Source organism: Oncorhynchus mykiss, chromosome 15 (assembly GCF_013265735.2).
Source record: "Oncorhynchus mykiss isolate Arlee chromosome 15, USDA_OmykA_1.1, whole genome shotgun sequence".
Taxonomy (NCBI): domain Eukaryota; kingdom Metazoa; phylum Chordata; class Actinopteri; order Salmoniformes; family Salmonidae; genus Oncorhynchus; species Oncorhynchus mykiss.
Window position 1 is genome coordinate 49176494 of NC_048579.1, and position 19304 is coordinate 49195797.

A 19304-nucleotide genomic window follows, 5' to 3' on the forward strand; every position below is an offset into this window, starting at 1 on the left:
AAACCTTCAAGCTGATTAGTAAAATGTCTCGGCCAGAGTGCAGCTCCTATTGTTGCCCAACTTCATTTTCTCTGGTTGTAGTTTCCAATCCCCTATCAGTTGAGTTTATGGTACTTCAGGCAGCGAAAACACAGACCACTTGAAGAATGTTGTCCTCAAAGTAGTCATAACAAAATAATTGTTATGTCTCAGTGCAACACTATGGGCATCACAACACTGAAGCCCATGGATCTTAAAGAGACAGTGCCAGGTAAGTAGGTTTAAGGTTGCTCCAAACTATCAAGTGTAGCAGCTGGACATGTTTCTATGAACATATTTTCTAGGCCAATGACAAACAGGTGGGATTGATTAGCCTCTTAGTGACAGCCTTGTTGGAGCTTGCTACCATTTCATCAACCATTTTTATGGTATTTATAAAGCAATTTTTTAATGCGCTTACCTATTTACTGGTGTAATCTAACTGGTGCAAAGTTGAATGTGCAAGTTGGAACAATTGTGTGTAATTCCATTATGTAATGTAGCTCCTGACTTTACAGATTGTTCTATGATATCACAAAGATATTGCTATAAAAGGACAGGTCCAAATTTGCCTTGTGACCGTGATAAAATACTGAGCTTGGATCATGACCAGGTGTGCTACTTTGACTTCAAGAAAACAACAGCACAAGAATCAATGCAAACTCATATGGTCCATTTTTTCATTAAATCTTTATTATAAAAATATAAAACACAGAAATTAAGTCAAACATTTCTGCAACCCCTACAAGGAAACGGTCGCTCGCCCTCCCCCCTTTTTAGGAATCAGTGTATACACACACATGGTACACAACCTTTTGCCAGCTTCCTTTTAAAATGCAGTCTGGATCGACTTGACCAAGTGTTTCTGTGTTAAGCAGACAGTAAATTTACACAAACATGAACCACAAAAAAAATACAGGTACAGAGATGCCAAGGCCGAAGAGAGAGAAACTTCTAAAACCAGGTGAGGGAGATGGAAACAACTCAAGACTGACAACCAGAGAAGTGTGTCAATGAAGGCTAAACATACCGAGGAACCTTCCCAGTATTCTAACTAAAGGATGGATCTACATGAAGACTACATACTATCCGGCTTTCCGGAACTATCGGGCTACGCTCACCGAGCCCACCATTCTCTCAATGCTAAACCAGCTCTACTTCTAACTGCCTGAGGAGAACAAGAACAGTGTTGCTGATGTGGAACGTTCAGGCTTTAGTGATATCTCTGTGGCATAGTAGTCCTCTCAGACTACTGAGGAGTCTGCCTCTGGATTATGCTTCAAGCTCAGCCAAGGCCTGGAGGTGTCAGAAGCTCAGCAGTGGGGAAACGTGATGAGACCGATGAACCACCTCTACCTCCTCTCCTTTTGTGATGGTCGGAAATGTCGAATTCGACATTGTTTTACAATTTTCTGTTCTACATTGTTGAATGAGATAAGTTTTATATATATATAGTGCCTGAAGTAATTGTGTTTCATGTAAGAAGTGCCTTGCGGAGGAGGCAAGATTTAGATTTAATTTGAGTTCCTCACGTTATAATAGATTACGTGAATAATAAATTGACTAAACTATATTTTTGTGGATTTCCTTCTAAAACTGTCACGTCAGGGCCGGACTCTATTCTGTTCAACACCAACTTGGCATGGCCTTTTCTGAACATAATGGAAAAGTGGGCAGAGCTGAGAGACTGGGCAAAGACTTCTAACTCCTGCTGAGGCATCTCTGTTTCTAAAGGAATGGACTGAAGATACTGAACTGGAAAACTCAACAAAAGTAGAAGAGTTTAGTGACAATAGTGTTATTTTCATCAGTTTCATCTGAAATAGTTAAAATACTTACACAAATGGAATATACATTTATGAAAACACTTTGTTTTGTCTGAAACCTCTGCTTTAAAATGTTCCTTCCCTCATGAGAACCAGAAGGGGAACTGTGATTGGGCAAAAGTACCATCATTCAAAATCTGCTGAAGGCGGATCTAACACAGAACTAACATTAAATCAATGCTTTACAAACACAATTTGGGATTCTGGTCCTTCATGACAGCCAAACAGGGTAGTGATGGTACAGTTTTGGCCAGATACAAAGATATATATATTTGGCTATTTTAGTAGGATAGTTGATTTTGTTTGTAGTATTTGCATGGATATTGTCTGATTCGACAAACAAGGATAAATAAATCTACTACAGAGGTTTCAGTCGAGTCAACTGTTCATTGCTTTGTAGCTTATATCATATACAGCAAAACAAATTAAATAACTTGCATCCATTTCTCTGCGAAAGATTAAGAATTCCCTGTGCTTGAGCTGTAAGGGTCATTCTCAGTGCTGGTTACGGAGAAGAGAATATAGCTATACTCAATCAATTCTTTGTCCGATATTAGCAATGCATTCATATAGTGTGATCTGCTAAATTACTAAAATGTAAATGCAATTTAATACAACCTAGAATGAACTTTACAGTGCAAGCAGTCAGGGAGGCAAAGATTGCATCATTCATATAAATAGACATGTTAGACAGTATAAACTGTCAACACATACATATACACTTTCATGTGATTCAAAATCATTGTTAAATACCAATAAAATACCTTTGTGTGACTGGAGCAGGAGGTATTGCTTTTCAGAGGTCATACCTCGTGTTGGCATTGCCCTCGTACTGGTGACAATGTGTCTGGTTACTGTGCATAACCTGTGTTGAGGATAACATTATGTTGTGGGAGCTTTGTTGATACGGTCTGCACCACACACTTAATATTCAAATCATTTTCACCATTATGTATTGCTGGAAACTGCCGTTCTGAAATGCCATCCCACCCATAATAAGCCTTACGATAGTTTGTTGTTATTGCAGTCTGAAAAAAGTTGACTGGGATCGGGTCTAATTTCTGCTCATTGATAGCTAGGGAAAATGTAGGAAAAGTTAGGTGGGAGAAACTGAAATGTACAGCATGAAGTGCTATTTCTATGAGACAGCCAGGCACTGATTATTTTAGGTCTCGTATATTTCGTCAGAGGACGTAGGAGTGGTCACTTGGGGCTAGTACTGTACGTTTTAAGAGTTCTGTAATACTCTGCGGTTGACGAGGGCCGTGGGGGAGTTTGGGAAAGGTGTAGAAGAGTGAGAGGAAGAGGAGAAGAAACTCAAGAAAGTTGTGATGGTTTTGGGGGTTGGTTGTGGTTTACGCTCAGGGGTCGGTGGAGTTGATGGTGGTTTTGTCACGGCCGGCCATCCCCCGGTACCAGCTGCAGTAGCCCTCTTTCTGCTGGATACAGGCGTAGTGCCGGGACTGGTAGCCGGGGTAGCCGAAGTGGGACAGCATGTCCGTCCACAGGCACTCGTTCTTTGAGGTCACAAAGCAGGGCAGGTAGTGGCAGGGCTTAATCTACAGAGAGAAGAAGCGAAACTAAAGATGTAGCCGTAAAGCAGGAAAATAAAATGGAATAATGCCACAGCATACTGGTGAAGGCTCACTGTGTGTTTACAGTTTGACTTGAATAAAGTTCATTCAATTGAATCATTTTTTGATTGACAACAATTCTGATTTAGGATACGTGACAGATATACGAATTTCGTTTTCTGTTAAATATTGACCATTTCAAAGCACAGTGAGTCTACATCCAGCAGTAAATGAACAAGGCCAAGACAGAATTAGCATTTCAGGACAGGCTGAAGCAACGCATCATCTTGTACACAAGACTTAATATGTGGAGAATTTGATTTTGAATAGGAGAAAAAGGAAGTGATTTAAGTCTAAATCCCTCCAGATAATTGGGTTGAATCAGCAAAGAGTGAGGTGAGTCAAGATCTTTTTGTAGTTTATGTAATTCATTACATTACAATTAAAAAAAACTCATCAATGCATTTTATACTCATTGCTCTACAGGATGAATGAATGAATGGATGGTTTCAATTCAAATGTAGTTTCCTGTAGATAAGCCAGTGGAGTTCGAATATGAATCTAATTGCCAGCCTCTGAAATGAAAGTCCACTACTTAGTTTGTAGTTTTCCATTAGGGAATGGAGAAGTCAAACTGCAATTCCATCAACATCCTTTAAACTTCAAATTTCCTTCTCACATACAGTGCCTTCGGAAAGTATTCAGACCTCTTGACCTTTTCTACATTTTGTTAAGTTACAGCCTTACTCTGAAATTGATTACATTTGAAAAAATCCTCAATGTACACACAATACTCCATAATGACAAAGCGAAAACAGATTTTTAGAAATGTTTGCAAATTTTTACAAAAAACAATACAGAAATACCTTTTTTACAAGTATTCAGACCCTTTGCTATGAGACATGAAATTGAGCTCCGGTGCATCCTGTTTCCATTGATCATCCTTGAGATGTTTCTAGAAGTCCACCTGTGGTAAATTCTATTGATTGGACATGATTTGGAAAGGCACACACTTGTCTATATAAGGTCCCATAGTTGACAGTGCATGTCAGAGCAGAAACCAAGCCATGATGTCGAAGGAATTGTCCGTAGAGCTCCGAGACAGGATTGTGTCAAGGCACAGATCTGGGGAAGGGTACCAAACATTTTCTGCAGCATTGAAGGTTCCCAAGAACACAGTGGCCTCCGTCATTCTTAAATGGAAGAAGTTTGGAACCACCGACTCTTCCTAGAGCTGGCCACCCAGCCAAACTGAGCAATCGGGAGAAGAGCTTTGGTCAGGGAGGTGACCAAGAACCCGATGGTCACTGACAGAGCTCCAGAGTTCTTCTGTGGAGATGGGAGAACCTTTCAGAAGGACAACCATCTCTGCAGCACTCCACCAATCAAGCCTTTATGGTTGAGTGCCTTCAATAAAAGGCACATGAAAGCCCGCTTGGAGTTTGCCAAAAGGCACCTAAAGGACTCTCAGGCCATGATAAACAAGATTCTCTGGTGTGATGAAACTAAAATTTAACTCTTGCCTGAATACCAAGCATCACGTCTGGAGGAAACCTGGAACTTTCATCTCTACGGTGAAGCATGGTGGTGCCAGCGTCATGCTGTGGGGATGTTTTTCAGCGGCAGGGACTGGGAGAATAGTCAGGATTGAGGGAAAGATGAATGGAGAAAAGTACAGAGAGATCTTTGATGAAAACCTGCTCCAGAGCGCTCAGGACCTCAGACTCGGGCGAAGGTTCACCTTCCAACAGGACAACGACCCTAAACACAGCCAAGACAACGCAGGAGTAGCTTTGGGACACGTTTCTTAATGTCCTTGAGTGCCCCAGCCAGAGCCCGGACTTGAATCCGATCATATATCTCTGAAAATAGCTATGCACCAATGCTCCCCATCCAACCTGACAGAGCTTGAGAGGATCTGCAGAGAAGAATGGGAGAAAATCCCCAAATACAGGTGTGCCAAACTTGTAGCGTCACGAGGGGGGGGGGGGGGGGGGGGGCAATGTAATCCATTTTAGAATAAGCCTCTAAGGTAACAAAATGTTTCTGAATACTTTCCGAATGCACTGTATAGCCTGCCAAATGTCTTTAAAGGTGAGAAATTAGAAACTGAGAAACTAACTGACAAATACACTGTGAGTTTTAGAGAAATCCAAAGAGGTGTTTCGGTAAAAGCTGTGTGTACAGTAATGACAGAGCCAGAGGAATCGACAGCAGAGAGCTTGAGGAATATGGGTGAAGCTGAACGCATTCTTTATGGTCCATATGGTGCAAGCATTTTCAATGAAGTTTAACTAGTTCTGGTGTTCATGGGGCTATGTTATGGACAGTTAGCTTTTTAATCATTTACTGAGGCCAATGGTTTTTAATACACTGCAGTGGATTATTTTCACATGCTTCCTGCATTCCTTAGCTGTAAATCATCATTTGTTGAAGAATGCAAAAGATGACAAACCGTGGTTTTAATGATTTGGCTGAAGCGTCAGTGAAGTGTGACGTTCGCACTCTAAGGGATCTCTAGGAGGTTCTTGCACTTGATATAAAAACCACAGAGACGGCTGTGTCTGCACTGCCGCTGTCTGTCTGTTGACTTGTCTTCTCAGACAGTTAGCATGCTGCTTCATAGGGGTTCACACAATGAGGTGTTGTGTAGCAGCAGCCTATTGCTAGAACACATTTGTGTGTGATTTTTTTCCCCCCTTCAGATTAAAGATTACATTTGAACTGAAATGGACAATGAACAACAAAAAATACGCTTCTACCATGGCGAGTTCTGTCCAAGTTTGTTTTTCATTCCTGATGCTGACTTGCCATGTTTGGTCACAGGCATACGTTCACCTCCATTGTTCTATGTTGGCCTCTAAGACTCACTGTACGCCTAACGTGTCTTAACATTACAACCCTTTCAGCAGTTTGGGTGTGAGCAGTTTGAAAGGTGTTGGATAGCATTTGGACTCCGTAGATACTCCTGTCTGGCAATGCACTTATTGTTGTTGATGGGGCAGTGATGGGCAGACCAGATGGTGTGTCTGGAGCCATGCAGTACAGCAGGATATTTATGAGCCTGGACTGGAGCTGCACAGGAGCAGGTCCCGCATAAAGGAGGTCCGACCGAGCGCTCAATTCAGGGTTTGGAATAACAGGGAAAGTCATTCCAGTGTAGATAAATGATTTAATAACTCCCAAAGATCATTATAAATCTCTCTTTTCTCTCTCTCCTCGTCTTCCCATCTGTCTCTTCAGTTACATTCATGGATGTGTATTATCCGTTATGATGCCAAAACGGAAAGGGGACACTTATATATTCCTGACAGCTTAAACCTTTACATTATATCATTCAGTCACTATCTGGAATTAGTATGTCCCTACAATCAGAAAAGTTACAATTACATAATCAAAATGATTTGGTATATATTTTGATAGTCATGCTTGTATTGTGCTACACTTAAGAAGAGGGAAACGTTTTAAATGGTTTGGCAAGGATTTCATAATTGGTCGCAGTTCATCAGCATAATCTATTTGACCCAATATATGCAAGGCCACTAAAGTCATTATGATCATAAAATGAACACATTATTTCCCCTCCTATTCTACAGCCAATATCCGATATCGAATAACATATGGAGATTATGAAGTGCCTTGTGTCTTTGAAGAGGGGCAACCCCAACTGTGGTAAGAAGTCTTCTAGATAGACGAGCAGAGAGCTGCTCAGAGCAGGATGGTATGCTTTGCAGTAAGCAGGGTGTTCTGGTTCTGCCTGCCTCTGCCCCGGCCTCTGCCCCGGCCCCTGCCCCTCTTTTTGGCTCCTACTCCTCCATCTTGGCTCTGCTGCTGTTGGGTTGCTTTAGCTTCCTTCTCCATAGCCATCTTATCCATATTCTCCCCCGGAGCCACTTCATCCATATTCTCCCCGAGAGCGCAGTTGTTGCCACTCACCCTGCAGTTGCAGCCCAGCTGGTAGCGGTGGTTGATGCCCTTCTTCTGGGCCAGCGAGAGGCGCTCCCATGGCTGGTTGAAATTACACAGCCCGGTGTAGACCTTGCCGTCAAACACGCGGCCTGAGGGGAGAGAGAGGTTTGGTTACAGATCAGCTTTTTTTTTTTTTTAATTCATCGTTGGTGAATTATTTCATGACTTACAAAACATTCATTACAATGGTTTGTTTGTTTCCCCCAAAAACTGAAGACTGAAAAACAATGCCATGTCATATTCCCAATGCCATGTCATGTCATATTCCCAATGCCATGTCGTATTCCCAATGCCATGTCATATTCCCAATGCCATGTCATATTCCCAATGCCATGTCATATTCCCAATGACATGGGAAAGTGTCAGTTGTCCAAAGAGTCAGATGTCATCCATAATATATTTTTGGCTAATTGTATAATTGCCATACCTCGATCCGCATAAATACACCAGTCAAACAAGCGGTCCAAAGCTTTTTAACTATGGTAAGACAATCTTGTACAGTAAATCCCATATGAAACCAACACCCCTATTTCAGAATTTGCAAAAGGTTGTCTTACTTCTATTCTTAGGTTAGGCCATTCACAGCTTACCACCGATATCAGGATGACAACCTCTGCTGCAAAACAGGTTCACCCTACACTGTAGACCGCCAGCTAGCACTCAAACAACATGGTTGTTTGTAACAGTGTGTCCCTTGCTAGTGCTACACTGTCCTGTCGTCATCATACACTGAGCTGAAAGCTGGCAAACACACAACTCTTAGACCGATTTCCATATGGATTATTGGTGTCTCTGGCAAAGTTATTAGACAATGGTGAGAGAGGGGCATTAGCCTGTTCCCAAATTGTAGTTGGTATAGTAGATGGTAAGACAGCACAAGCAGATCTGGGACCAGGCTAGTGGCTAATCAGCTAATCAGGCGGCCGTGCACTCACTCTGGGTTGATCAAAGCCTAACCCGTGGAGTTAATCTATCAGGCCTTGGCGTATTTAACATGCCTGTAATTGAGTCCTGATACAGTATGGCCCAGGGACACAAGACCCAATTATAGACTCACTCCCCAAACCAGAGCTAGAGCTGCTGCCTGGCCTGGATGACTGTGATGTCATCATCACCCAGCCACAATAAACACACACTTGTGTTGCCAGGGGTGATTTCCTTCCTTATGTTTCATTGGCTTCATAGGGCATGTTTACAGGTTTGGGACGTAGTGATGGGAACATACAACACACAGCTAAAACAGTGTGACAGCCACACTAGGTCTCACTAAACTACTCTCAGACTCTCCATAGCAACTCATAGGCTCAGAGACCATTTCTATCTACAAGCCATCAGACTGCCGAACACTTGAATTGGACTGACCACTTACTCTCCGCACCTTAGCACACATGCGCTCACGCACACACCCACACTGACATACACTCATCCACACACACACACGTATACATTCATACTACACAAGTATGTATGTGTAGCATGCAGCTAAGCATTTCGTTGGATGGTGTATACCATCTGTATCCTGTACATACGACTAATAAATAAAACTTGAACTTGATAAATGCCTGCCCGCACTGGAAACGCCAGAACGTCTTGCTAGAACTGTTAATTATAAGAGAAAAGGAGGGTGTTTATGCCCTAAAGGAGAAGGAAACGCTCCAAAAAAAGAAGTGCCGCCCTGCCTCTCTCTCGTCTCTCACAGACGGGAGGTTATAAATAGTGGGAAAGTTTGTGTCACAGATCAGTCAAGAAGTCTTCAGGGAGGAGGCAAGGGGGGGGGGGGGGGGGGGGGTAGTTGTATTTACCCCCCCCCCCAAAAAAATGGGGCTGCCGTTAGCAACGCTGCCATTGTGCTGCAGAGAGGTAGTTAGGGAAACAGGCCTGGGAGAACAAGCTGGAGTCAACTCCACTGATGTGCTTGCTTGCCTCGCTAATTTGTTTTTGGTCATGTGCTTCTGAGGCAGCTCCTGAGGCAGTTTCTATTGCTTATTACTAGCTCTGAATGGAAAGACATTGTTTCTGGCACCACCGTGACAACTATGCAGCCCGCCAAGTACTGTACATTAGATGTCCGCTTTTCAGATCAGTTGCAATGAATGGTTGAATAGTGACTCACCTGTGATCAGATACTGGTACTTGTTGATGTCGAACTTGACTCCACACAAACTCTCAGAGGCATCTGTGTAGATGTGCTGAACGTGCTGCATTTTGTTGAATCCTTTGTACATCTGCCAAACAGACCACGACAAACAGAGTGTTAATATAATCTGGAATGATGATCAAACACCTCTGGCACTTGTTCTTGCTTCTGACCCAACTGGAATTATTGAGTTGTCAGGAATCCACAACAATAAACACAGTATCATGAGATGACATCGCTTCCAAGAATTCAGGTTGGTAGAGGAAGAGGCCACTGACGCTATCATTAACCACATGAAAACGAACATAATCACAGGACATAATGAAGACGTGACTTTGGGGTTGAACCGTGGGTCCACCCATTGAGTTCAGGTGCGCGGAACACAAACGCTGCCAGACAAAGTAAATGTTTGCCCTGGAATTTGTTGTGTTTGTTCCATCGTGATGTATTTGTCTGGGAACAACAGGAAATCCCTGTTTAGACGCGGCTATTCTTTGAAATAACAGGACAAACCGTAAAAGAGGCGAGCCGTAGGGACCTAAAACTCTGGGATTTCTGGGAAAATGTTTCTAGGGGCAACAAAGCTCCACTCTTCGTGATTTATTTACTGGGAGGCGATTGTCTTTAGACCATTACGACTACATTGGATTCCATAGGCCAAACAAATATTCAAACGCACTTAAATTGGATTAGCCAAACCTTCTTGCCACAGGGCCCAGTGTTAGATGTAATGATGAAAACCACGTCTAGTCCTCTGTAACATACTCTCGTGGCACTTAATGGAAAAGCTTGGCCATTTCACGGCATCGGTGAACTCATGTTTTGGTTATAAGAATTAGGGATTGCCCTTTAACTTAAGTGACACTGCTACAGTAGCCTAGTCATCCCCCGTATCATTTTAGTAGGCCTACAGTGGTACACTGGTCTCCAGTTTCAAAGCCTATGAGCTGGTTAGTGATTCTTAAGGCCTTGTGCTGTTTTCCCAGAGTCCGGTTATGCCCTTCAAGGTATGGGCCAGATTGCGTAAAACTCGGGCTGAATGATGCGATGGCGGCTTACCTTCATCTGTTTGACCGTGTAACGCATGGTGCCAAAAGGCCCGTCCTTCAGTAACTTCTTGCCCACCACTTTGGCACGGATCACTGTAGACAGAAGACACAAGCACAGAATTATTCGATTATGCAATGGGCGGCGATTGGAAAGCCCCTGGCTGCCAAATCCAGCATATTGGATGATTCTGAATTTAGGACACATCAGAGCAAGTCTTGTCTCTGTCCCTGACGTCTGGAGCCAGGCTGATGTGCTTGTGTGAGCATCAAAAGAGAAGCCCAAGTAGTATGTCCAATATGTGTTCAACAACCCAACACATCACCCCAACAAATGCTTTAGCTAGAAGCAGGGTGATATCAACTCCCGATTAGGACCCTAGAATGCATTGGGCTGCTCATTGCTTTTCCAAAGCTCATTAAAAACCCAGCCTCTAGAGGAGAGACCCAGGGAAGATTTTGTAATGGTTTAGCTCAGTTTAAAATATATTAATTTGTTTTTATGGATTGCTTCTGCTTGCCAAACAAGTCCAAGGGAAGACTAGGAGGCTAGCATTTGAATTTGACTCAGAGGCCAAAGCAGTTCGTCTTCAGGACAGTGAAAATGAGGCCACGGTTTTATTACTACCCCCTCCAGCCTTGTCCCTGTATCGTAAAACCATGTGTCTCCACAAACAACCTCCTTTCTTTACATTCAGCACAGGGTGGGAAAAGATCATATCAGTGCTGCTCACCCTCATGTAAACAGCGGCTAGGTGAAACAGTTTGGCTGTGGAATCACCTTGTTTGCTTTCACTCCTTTTAAAGTAAGTGGGTCCATTGTGTGGGGGATTGGCTTATGAACGAAGCCTCATTTAGGCCAGTGAATAGGGTCCTCCCCAGAGTACTTGTATCAGAGCTCTGAGGCCCCCCGGGGGAGAAGGGGTAGTGGAAGGGTAGTGGAACTTGACTCGAGTCAAGTTCACCTGCTCCCCGCAGCCTGACAGCCAGAGACATAACTAACGATGGGGATGTTTATCTTTCCTCTCCGGAATTTCCTTCCCACATTCCTTTGAGGCTGACATTCTCGAGCCGGGAGGGAAAAAGGGGAAGCGCGTCTCACTGCTCTAGATAGAGTGAAGAAGGGATGTACTGTAACATCTCCTCTTATAGCGTCATAGTCTGCATTTAAGTCCCGGACACACAGAAATGGGCAGCAAAGGGAGTCTAATAAAAGAAAAGCAGTAATCCTGGTATTTTATGAATAGAAAAGTCTCCTAGAAGATTCCGGTGAGGTGACATGAACACCTTCAATGGAGCTCACATGCTCACATTTTCACCTGCCAGCTTAGAATGACATGACTCTCTAATAGAGCCATGCCATCCAATTGATAGCTGTTAGAGAATCTCACATCCATGTATAAGGCAAAGATTATTTTCAACCTATTCAGGTTCTTGGTGACCTTTTTTGAGCCAATGTACCCAAGGACATCTGCTCTATTAATCAGGCAACACGCATATTATGAGCCTCACAGCATTGTTACCTAACCAGTCTCTGCTATGCAGAGTCAAATGAATGCTACTTTCACTGATGTAATTGTATAGACCATAGGCACTATTACTGTGGAATATGAAGATAGAACGTATGCTACTCGGATCCCTACTTATGTAATGTGATACACTGATATGATGCACAGATATGATGCACTGATCCCTCAAACTATTTTCAGAAGCCAGTAGCCCAAAACATGCCTTCCCCTTAAAACCTAAACTCCATTGCAAAGACAGCTTTCCCCACCCAAAATGACAAGACTCCAATTCCAAAGCGCATTGCGTTGAGCCTTCAAATGCTATTAGGCGTAGGAGTCATAGGTCATATCGCTGAACAAGAGTCCAACAGTAACACCAAATGCTCTTTGAGGCGGGACACGCTCGCCACTGGGCCGGCAGCCACTAATTGGGTGGTGCCGAAGTCATTGCCTGGCGGAATGTGTGAAAGGCCGCAGCTGCTGATGAGACAGAGGATTTGTGTTATTCCCTACAGCGACCCTTTGACCTCCAAGGGAAGGGGCCTGGGGCGAATTCAGAACGCTAGCTATATTTACTCCTGACCACCGAGTTCTCTTTCAAGATGCCTCTTCGGGCTAGGTCCTGGCCCCAGTGTCAGACATGACCAAATTGTGAGTGTTTATGTGACCCAATTCTAAGCCCAAGCACTGCATAAGATATCCACCTGACTGGTACCGGTTAGTTTAGCTGTAAACGGCACTGCAGCTAGAAGTCTCTTTCAGCTCTATATAGAGTTAGTGCCCCCTGCTCTGTCTCTCTCTCTCCCTCTCTCACTCTCTCTCTCTGTGCTGCAACACACAAATAGCAATTACAGGCGAGTGCTATTCTCCTGTTTCTGCCGCATGCATATTCATGTTTTGCAGTGGATTTGACATACATTCTCCGTGGAAAGTGGGTGGATTTTTTTGTTGATAAGGAGAAGTAACTGGGGTACGACAGAGAAAGTAATTGAATTCATTTAGCACGGTATCTCTTCCCCGAAGCATTGGATTACTAAACTCTGCATTCAAATGCTAATCGCAACGCAAGTGGGAATGTAATTCAATCAAGCAGTTTAAGCCTCCTCCTGCTTTACATTTTTGCCTGTGACTCTTGTGAGGCGCCTCGGGCTAAATTGTGACCGCAGCAAACAGATTGCATGATGAGGGAAAAGTCACCATGCCAAGGTTGAAACAGACGGTCATATGGAGAGGGGAAGAATAGGGAAAAGTAATTTGGTGGTGTATAACCAGCGTTATAAACTATCTGTGTGTTTTTGGTGGCTGAGACTGATTCTGAACATGATCTGAGGTGAGTGGGCGGGGAAAACGATGCTACTGAGTATGACACACTCAATGGGTAAACTACTCTCTATAAGCACTCTTCCTCTTTTCGAGGCGTCAGAGCCGACCACACCCGGAGTTGGATTACACTTAATAGAAAAGAAATGTCCTCACTAGTTCACCGGAGAGATAGACGCAATTGAACCAACATGGGATGTGTAGGTCTGATCAAATGTAATTCACTGTATAGGGAACAGGGTACTACTGTTTCAGAAGCAGTCATGGATTACACTGGTGATTGAAGTTGGCTTAGACACTCGATATGCCTGTCTCACAGGGTGTCCATGTCAAACATACAGGGAATCTTGCACCTTTTGACTTCTTGACCTATTTTAACAGGAAGGAACGCTGGCCTTATGGAATAAAGCTGATTTGAATGCGCCGAGCTGATCCCAGATGACATAATGTTCCTCATAATATGGGACCATCTATGCCCTCTGGCAGTTGGGAAGACGATTAGGTAGCAGAAGAGAATAGGATTGGGTTTTGCATTATTGCAACCTATAGTAACTTATTTAGCAATAGCTCATTGCTTCCCTCTCCAGGCCTCCCAAGAGAAAGGACAGGGTAACTTGAGGACCTCCTCCCTCACCACTCTGAGAACTAGCTTATACCAGTCTAAACTACATGTTTCTCCAAGGTTCTTATCTCAGGCCAAGCCACACTTACCCACAGCTGTAATCTTCTATACTGAATTGGTGCATGACACGAGAATGTAAAGGTCTGCTCCTGACACCTCAGCTCCTTGGGAACGTGGACCTTGGCCGTGAAGGGATATTAAACTCCAAGGCCAAAGTGTAGCTAGGGCCGACCGAAACGCTAATCTGCTGCATGAAAAGCTTTAGAAAAACAGCCTTCCAATGTGAATTGGCTTTTTCAGTCACCAATTAAATTACATCCCAGTAGGTCTGCTGTGCACCAAAAGCAACCTCTCTGTCTCTAGCTCTCCGTCTCTCTGTCTCAAGTAGCCTACGTATGCGGCAAGAAAAAAATGGTCAGGAAATGGATATTCGACTGTTGTCTAGAAATGCAAGGAAGGGTTCATTGAGAGAACATGTATCAGCTGACATAGTTGAACTCCTTACGCTGCCAGCCGAATGCTACATCACAGCCAGCCACTGCACTGATTGCGAAGTTACCCTCAGGTTATTTGGAGTTGGTATTTAACATGCTGTCTTCTCTTTGTTGTATCTTTTTTATATGTACCCTCATTTCCTCAATTCAAAAAGTCTGTCTGATTCATCTATTAGAGCGGGTGCTGCTGGTGATTATGGAGCAGGGCCTATGAAACAACAGGAGCAGGCTTTGAACTCGCCTCTGGCTCTTAAATTGCGATGATTCATGTTCTACCGTGTCGCCTTTGAAGTTGACAGTGGAAATTAGCCTCTCTCCTCACTCAGCGTTACACCTAAGGGGAGCTTAAAGGTCACCATTTGCATTTTAATCCACATATAGGTATTCACACTGTGTGCAAACCATAGCCGTTTGTCGATAGTCCTCAAAAAATAGTCAGCCCTAGGGTTTTTGGCAGCTATTATAGATTTAGTTTTAGTGCTTAAAGTACCTTTTAGTCTGAGTCACATTTTTGTCATTTCATCCTTTGTTAGTTTTAGTTATTATCAGTCAACTAAAACTCAGGACAATTTTTGTCTAGTTTTAGTCACAGCCCTTTTGTCACATTGTTTTGCATTTTGTTCTATATTTAAGCTACCTCTAACTTCCATCATGTGCACATTCAGATAGCCTTGTTCAACTAAGCCTACTTTCCCCTAGTTTACCTTAGATGGCAACATTGATATTGTGGCAGATTGTATTCAATGCCAGACATAATTAACCATATAGGCTATAAAGCCTTGGCTACAAGTGAAACAATTTTACAGCTCTTATTTTCAGCCAATCACAAATTCTGCAGCATTGAAAGGTCCCCAAACACATTGGGGCCTCCATCATTCTTAAATTGAATACGTTTGGAACCACCAAGACTCTTCCAAACTGAGCAATTGGGGGAGAAGGGCCTTGGTCAGGCAGGTGACCATGAACCCGATGGTCACTCCGACAGAGCTCCAGAGTTCCTCTGTGGAGATGGGAGAACCTTCCAGAAGGACAACCATCTCTGCAGCACTCCACCAATCAGGCCTTTATGGTAGTGAACAAACAGAAGCCACTCCTCAGGAATAGGCACAACAGCACCGGCACCTGAATGACTTTCAAGCATGTAATCATTTTAAACTAACTATTATATTAACCTGACTATCCACAATTATCACATTATTGTGTGCATGTAACCGTGCGCAGTGTTTCTAGTTGAAGTTGGTTACAAGTCAAGTGTCCTGGCTTCGCATCAGTTCAGAAGATTGGCGAGTGACCGAAGTGATTGCCTGGAGCTGTGTGGGAGAGCTCAATCAGACGGCACAACTGAAAGATGTGAATTCTGCCAATGAGAGGGTAGCATGAAATATTCTGCATGCATGCTAAGAATTGGACAAAACATATTCAAATTTGCTTCATGGTCAAATGAAATGTCCATTCGTCTCATGGGGAATTCTCGTCTCATCATATTTTTGTCAACTAAAATGAAAAGTAATTTGTAATAGTTCTTGTTTTTTTCCCCCCCAAGATCATCTCATCCCATTATCGTCATAGTTTTAGTCAGGAAAAATAGGTCGTTGACGAAATAAACAGCCTTCATTGAAAGTACTGTTCAAATTAAATGTGTGTGTGGGGGGGGGGGGGGGGGGGGGGATGAGGATAAAGGCACATTTTATAACTCATATCTTTCATAGGGAATATTTTGTAGGTATAGACCTGTATACAGTATGTTTTAGGGGTATATTTTGACACTGCAAGGTTAATGAAAGGTGACATTCATCAAACCCCAGTGACGTGATGCAATTCAAAGCCATGTAAAGCCTTTGGAACTACATTTCATCCCAGAAAATGGACTTACGCTTGTTTGAAAAAGACTGCAGCACATGTTTGTTTGGACATGCCCACGGGGACACAAATCAGAATATCCATCATAACTCTAGGTGTTGCCAGGAGATAACTGTTATCCCTTCACAGTCCAAAAACATCATGTTCATGCCAAACCCCATTTACAGTTGGCTGACAACACAAGAGCTATCAGAATTTGACGTGAAATCTTGCCCAAAAAAATGTCATCAGTTGCATAATAATTATGCAATAGTCATCATAAGCTTACATGTTCATGATAACTGCACTAGAGCCCTATATCCTAACAGAAGTCCAACCTTCCTCGACTGTCTCCTAACTGAAAGCGATAGCCTTCGTTATGGCTCAATGAGCAGAAGATGGATATATGGTCAAATTTATTGTGCGCATGTTACTCCCGTAGAATTTTCTCAAGCTTTCTCCGTGGCCAATTGTTCCACTGGGAAAAATAACTCTACAGTTGAGTCATCGACATGATGAAATGTGATCCTGGCTTTGGCATTATGGCATGTTTACAGTGTTCTGTTTTATTGGGACTACTGCGACACTGTCCGCTGCAGTGGGAGGAAAGAGGCATCCCTAGTTCTGTGCACGCTACAGGCTTTCGTGGCGCACTTCTGGCTGAGCCAAGACCTTGGAAATTGAATTTTGTGGAGCTCACAAGTGCTCACTTGCAGCAGTTAAAGCCAGCCCTAGATTCTGGACCACTTGGCTCCACTCCTTGCCAATGTGATGAGCCAATTTAGGGGACATGAAAGGCAAGGTGCCACCTGACTGCTTGTAACATTTGTACATCTTCAACACAATGGAACCAAGTCACCAACTAGCATAAGCCCCAATAATTACAATTAAATAACAGGCAATGCTCATCAATCAACAGTTGCCATATGTTGAAAAGTTAACATAGCTTTCTCTCCTCTGACCACGTCAGGCTTCAGTCGTAGTTCACTGGCTGGACTAGAAATCACTGCAGAAAAAAACCACGACATCATAGTTGTGTCCTCAGCAAGACTCCGGAACAGCTCTGATGTCCACTTTTCCTCCTCTCCTCCGCTCCGGGGCATTGGACCACTCTATGCTACCCTAATGGACGTTTGATGGCTGTGTCTGACAAAGCTATCTGTGACTGGTCAAACACACACACACACTCAGCAGTTCCGTTCCACAATACAAAAGAGCTGCACACAGTTCTCCAAATACTGTATATCCCAGTGGACTCCTCTCTTTCACTCAACTTTTTTCCTCCTGCTTAGACCCCCCACAACACTTATTATTGCTCAGGCTTATCAAATAATCCCTTACTAGGAATGAGTCTCCTGCAGCAACAGTGGTGAGCCAGGACCCACCTGGTCTTATTAACAAGTGTTATCCAATAACACCGCTCAGGTTGGACAGGCATTCCTCGATAAGAACAGCTGAGGTCATGTTATTCTGGCATAGCCTGTGAGAGCATGACCCTGTGGTACAACAAGCTTTACAAAGCCACCTTCCTCAGAACAGGAGGCCAAGGAAATCTCAGCTACAAGAGGGTCCGAGGATCAGCCTCAAAATAAAATATCACCCAGGAATCAACACAGTGGATCTAAGTCAATAACCAAGGCTTTATTATACCAATGCTGACTCCATATCTCTATATCAAATGCGTGAATGGAATGAATCAGGCCCCTATTGGAAAGTAAACATGTGATTTCATAGAAGAGCACAAACACTTGAAGGGAAATACTATACCACTAGGACTGTAGAATTCACAAATTCATTGCAAGAGCACTTGCTTAACATTCCTAGCCAAGTCTTGGCTCTTACATCTTATGGGAAGCCAGACAGAACAGAAGAGCATCCAAGATCCAAGAACAGTAGCTAGTCTCCACTCCAAATCTGCCATTGGTAACCTCCACACATGGGTGCAATATTCTGTCAGCAGTAAAACCCTTGGCTGGCTACTGTCTGCCTGTTCTGTTCTGGTTTATTGCTCAGCAAGTGGTCATTTAGCTCTGAAAGACATTATGATCAGTGGGACCTGTTTCCATGGATACCGTTCCCGTTAACTCTTCCCTCTCATCTGAGCAAGGGGAAATAAAGTAAAGCTTCCTCTCACTTGACTCACTAATTTGAGAGATGACGCATTTATTTAGACTAGTCAGAAAGCGTGCTGTTGTAGTGAAACCGTTAGCCTATGAGCCATCTGATACTTGCAAATTGGTATATTCTGACAGTCTGTTTTAAATGTGCTTTTAGGTGATGGTTACATTTTACGCACAACTTTGTTTGGCATATATTTACCAATTACGCATACTGTAGGTCCCAGACTGAAAGTTGCATCACTTTATACTAACAACAGTTTATTATTCTATTATATTCCATGTATGCAGAATATCACAAAGCCACTGAAAAAATATCTTTAAAAAAATATATTTAAAAAAGATATTTAAATAGAGAACATGTTTGTTGGCATAACATATAGTCTATGTGGACTCAAACCATGCGACTTACCAATGTCAGAGTTGCAGTACGCATCTTGCGGGTGAGACAGAGCACACGAGCAAGCCTCTGTGAGTTGATGGATCTGAAGGCTGCTGAAAACGAACAGCAAGCTGAGCAGTTGGTGACAGAGGGGCTGCATTTTTCGTGCGTAAAATCTCCCTTGTTGTCTGTTTACTTTACAAACAGAAAAGTTATGTCGCCGAATAGTTATTCAAAGTCTGTCCCGAGTTGAGCTGTTGTCTGCTTCAGTGGGTATGTCCAACTCTACTCTCCGGTCAGGGTACTGCCTGTCACTGAGTCTCAGAGCTCGAGTCACAAATTACATATAGTGCGCGAGACGCTGGAACGCCACCCACCTCGCCAGATTTCGCGACACAACAGCCAATCACGACTCGAGCCGTCGATGATGTCATCAAGAATAACAGATGCAT

The 19304-nt window shown here is 43.3% G+C and overlaps 2 protein-coding genes across 3 annotated transcripts in view; one reads left to right on the plus strand and one right to left on the minus strand.

Annotated features, from left to right (window-relative positions):
* LOC110490220 (synapsin-3) overlaps positions 1-19304 on the plus strand; it is a 130754-nt gene that overhangs the window by 66197 nt on the left and 45253 nt on the right. The window lies entirely within an intron of this gene.
* Positions 689-19179, minus strand: LOC110490221 (metalloproteinase inhibitor 3). Of its 2 annotated transcripts, XM_021563492.2 has the most exons (5): positions 18883-19179; positions 10584-10666; positions 9501-9612; positions 7355-7476; positions 689-3403 (listed from the first exon to the last, which is right to left on the minus strand). In XM_021563492.2, the coding sequence occupies exons 1-5, from the start codon at positions 19010-19012 to the stop codon at positions 3206-3208; spliced, it is 645 nt and encodes a 214-aa protein (XP_021419167.1). In that variant the 5' UTR covers positions 19013-19179; the 3' UTR covers positions 689-3205. The 2 variants fall into 2 exon arrangements, with proteins under 2 accessions (XP_021419167.1, XP_021419166.1); XM_021563491.2 differs by lacking the exon at positions 689-3403 and having other exon boundaries at positions 6173-7476.

Coding starts and splice junctions, on each gene's coding strand:
- LOC110490221 (XM_021563491.2), bottom strand. CDS start 19,012: ATGCAGCCCCTCTGTCACCAACTGCTCAGCTTGCTGTTCGTTTTCAGC. Junction 10,667..18,882: donor GTACTGCAACTCTGACATTG/GTAAGTCGCATG, acceptor TTCTGTCTACAG/TGATCCGTGCCAAAGTGGTG. Junction 9,613..10,583: donor ACACGGTCAAACAGATGAAG/GTAAGCCGCCAT, acceptor TCTGTTTGGCAG/ATGTACAAAGGATTCAACAA.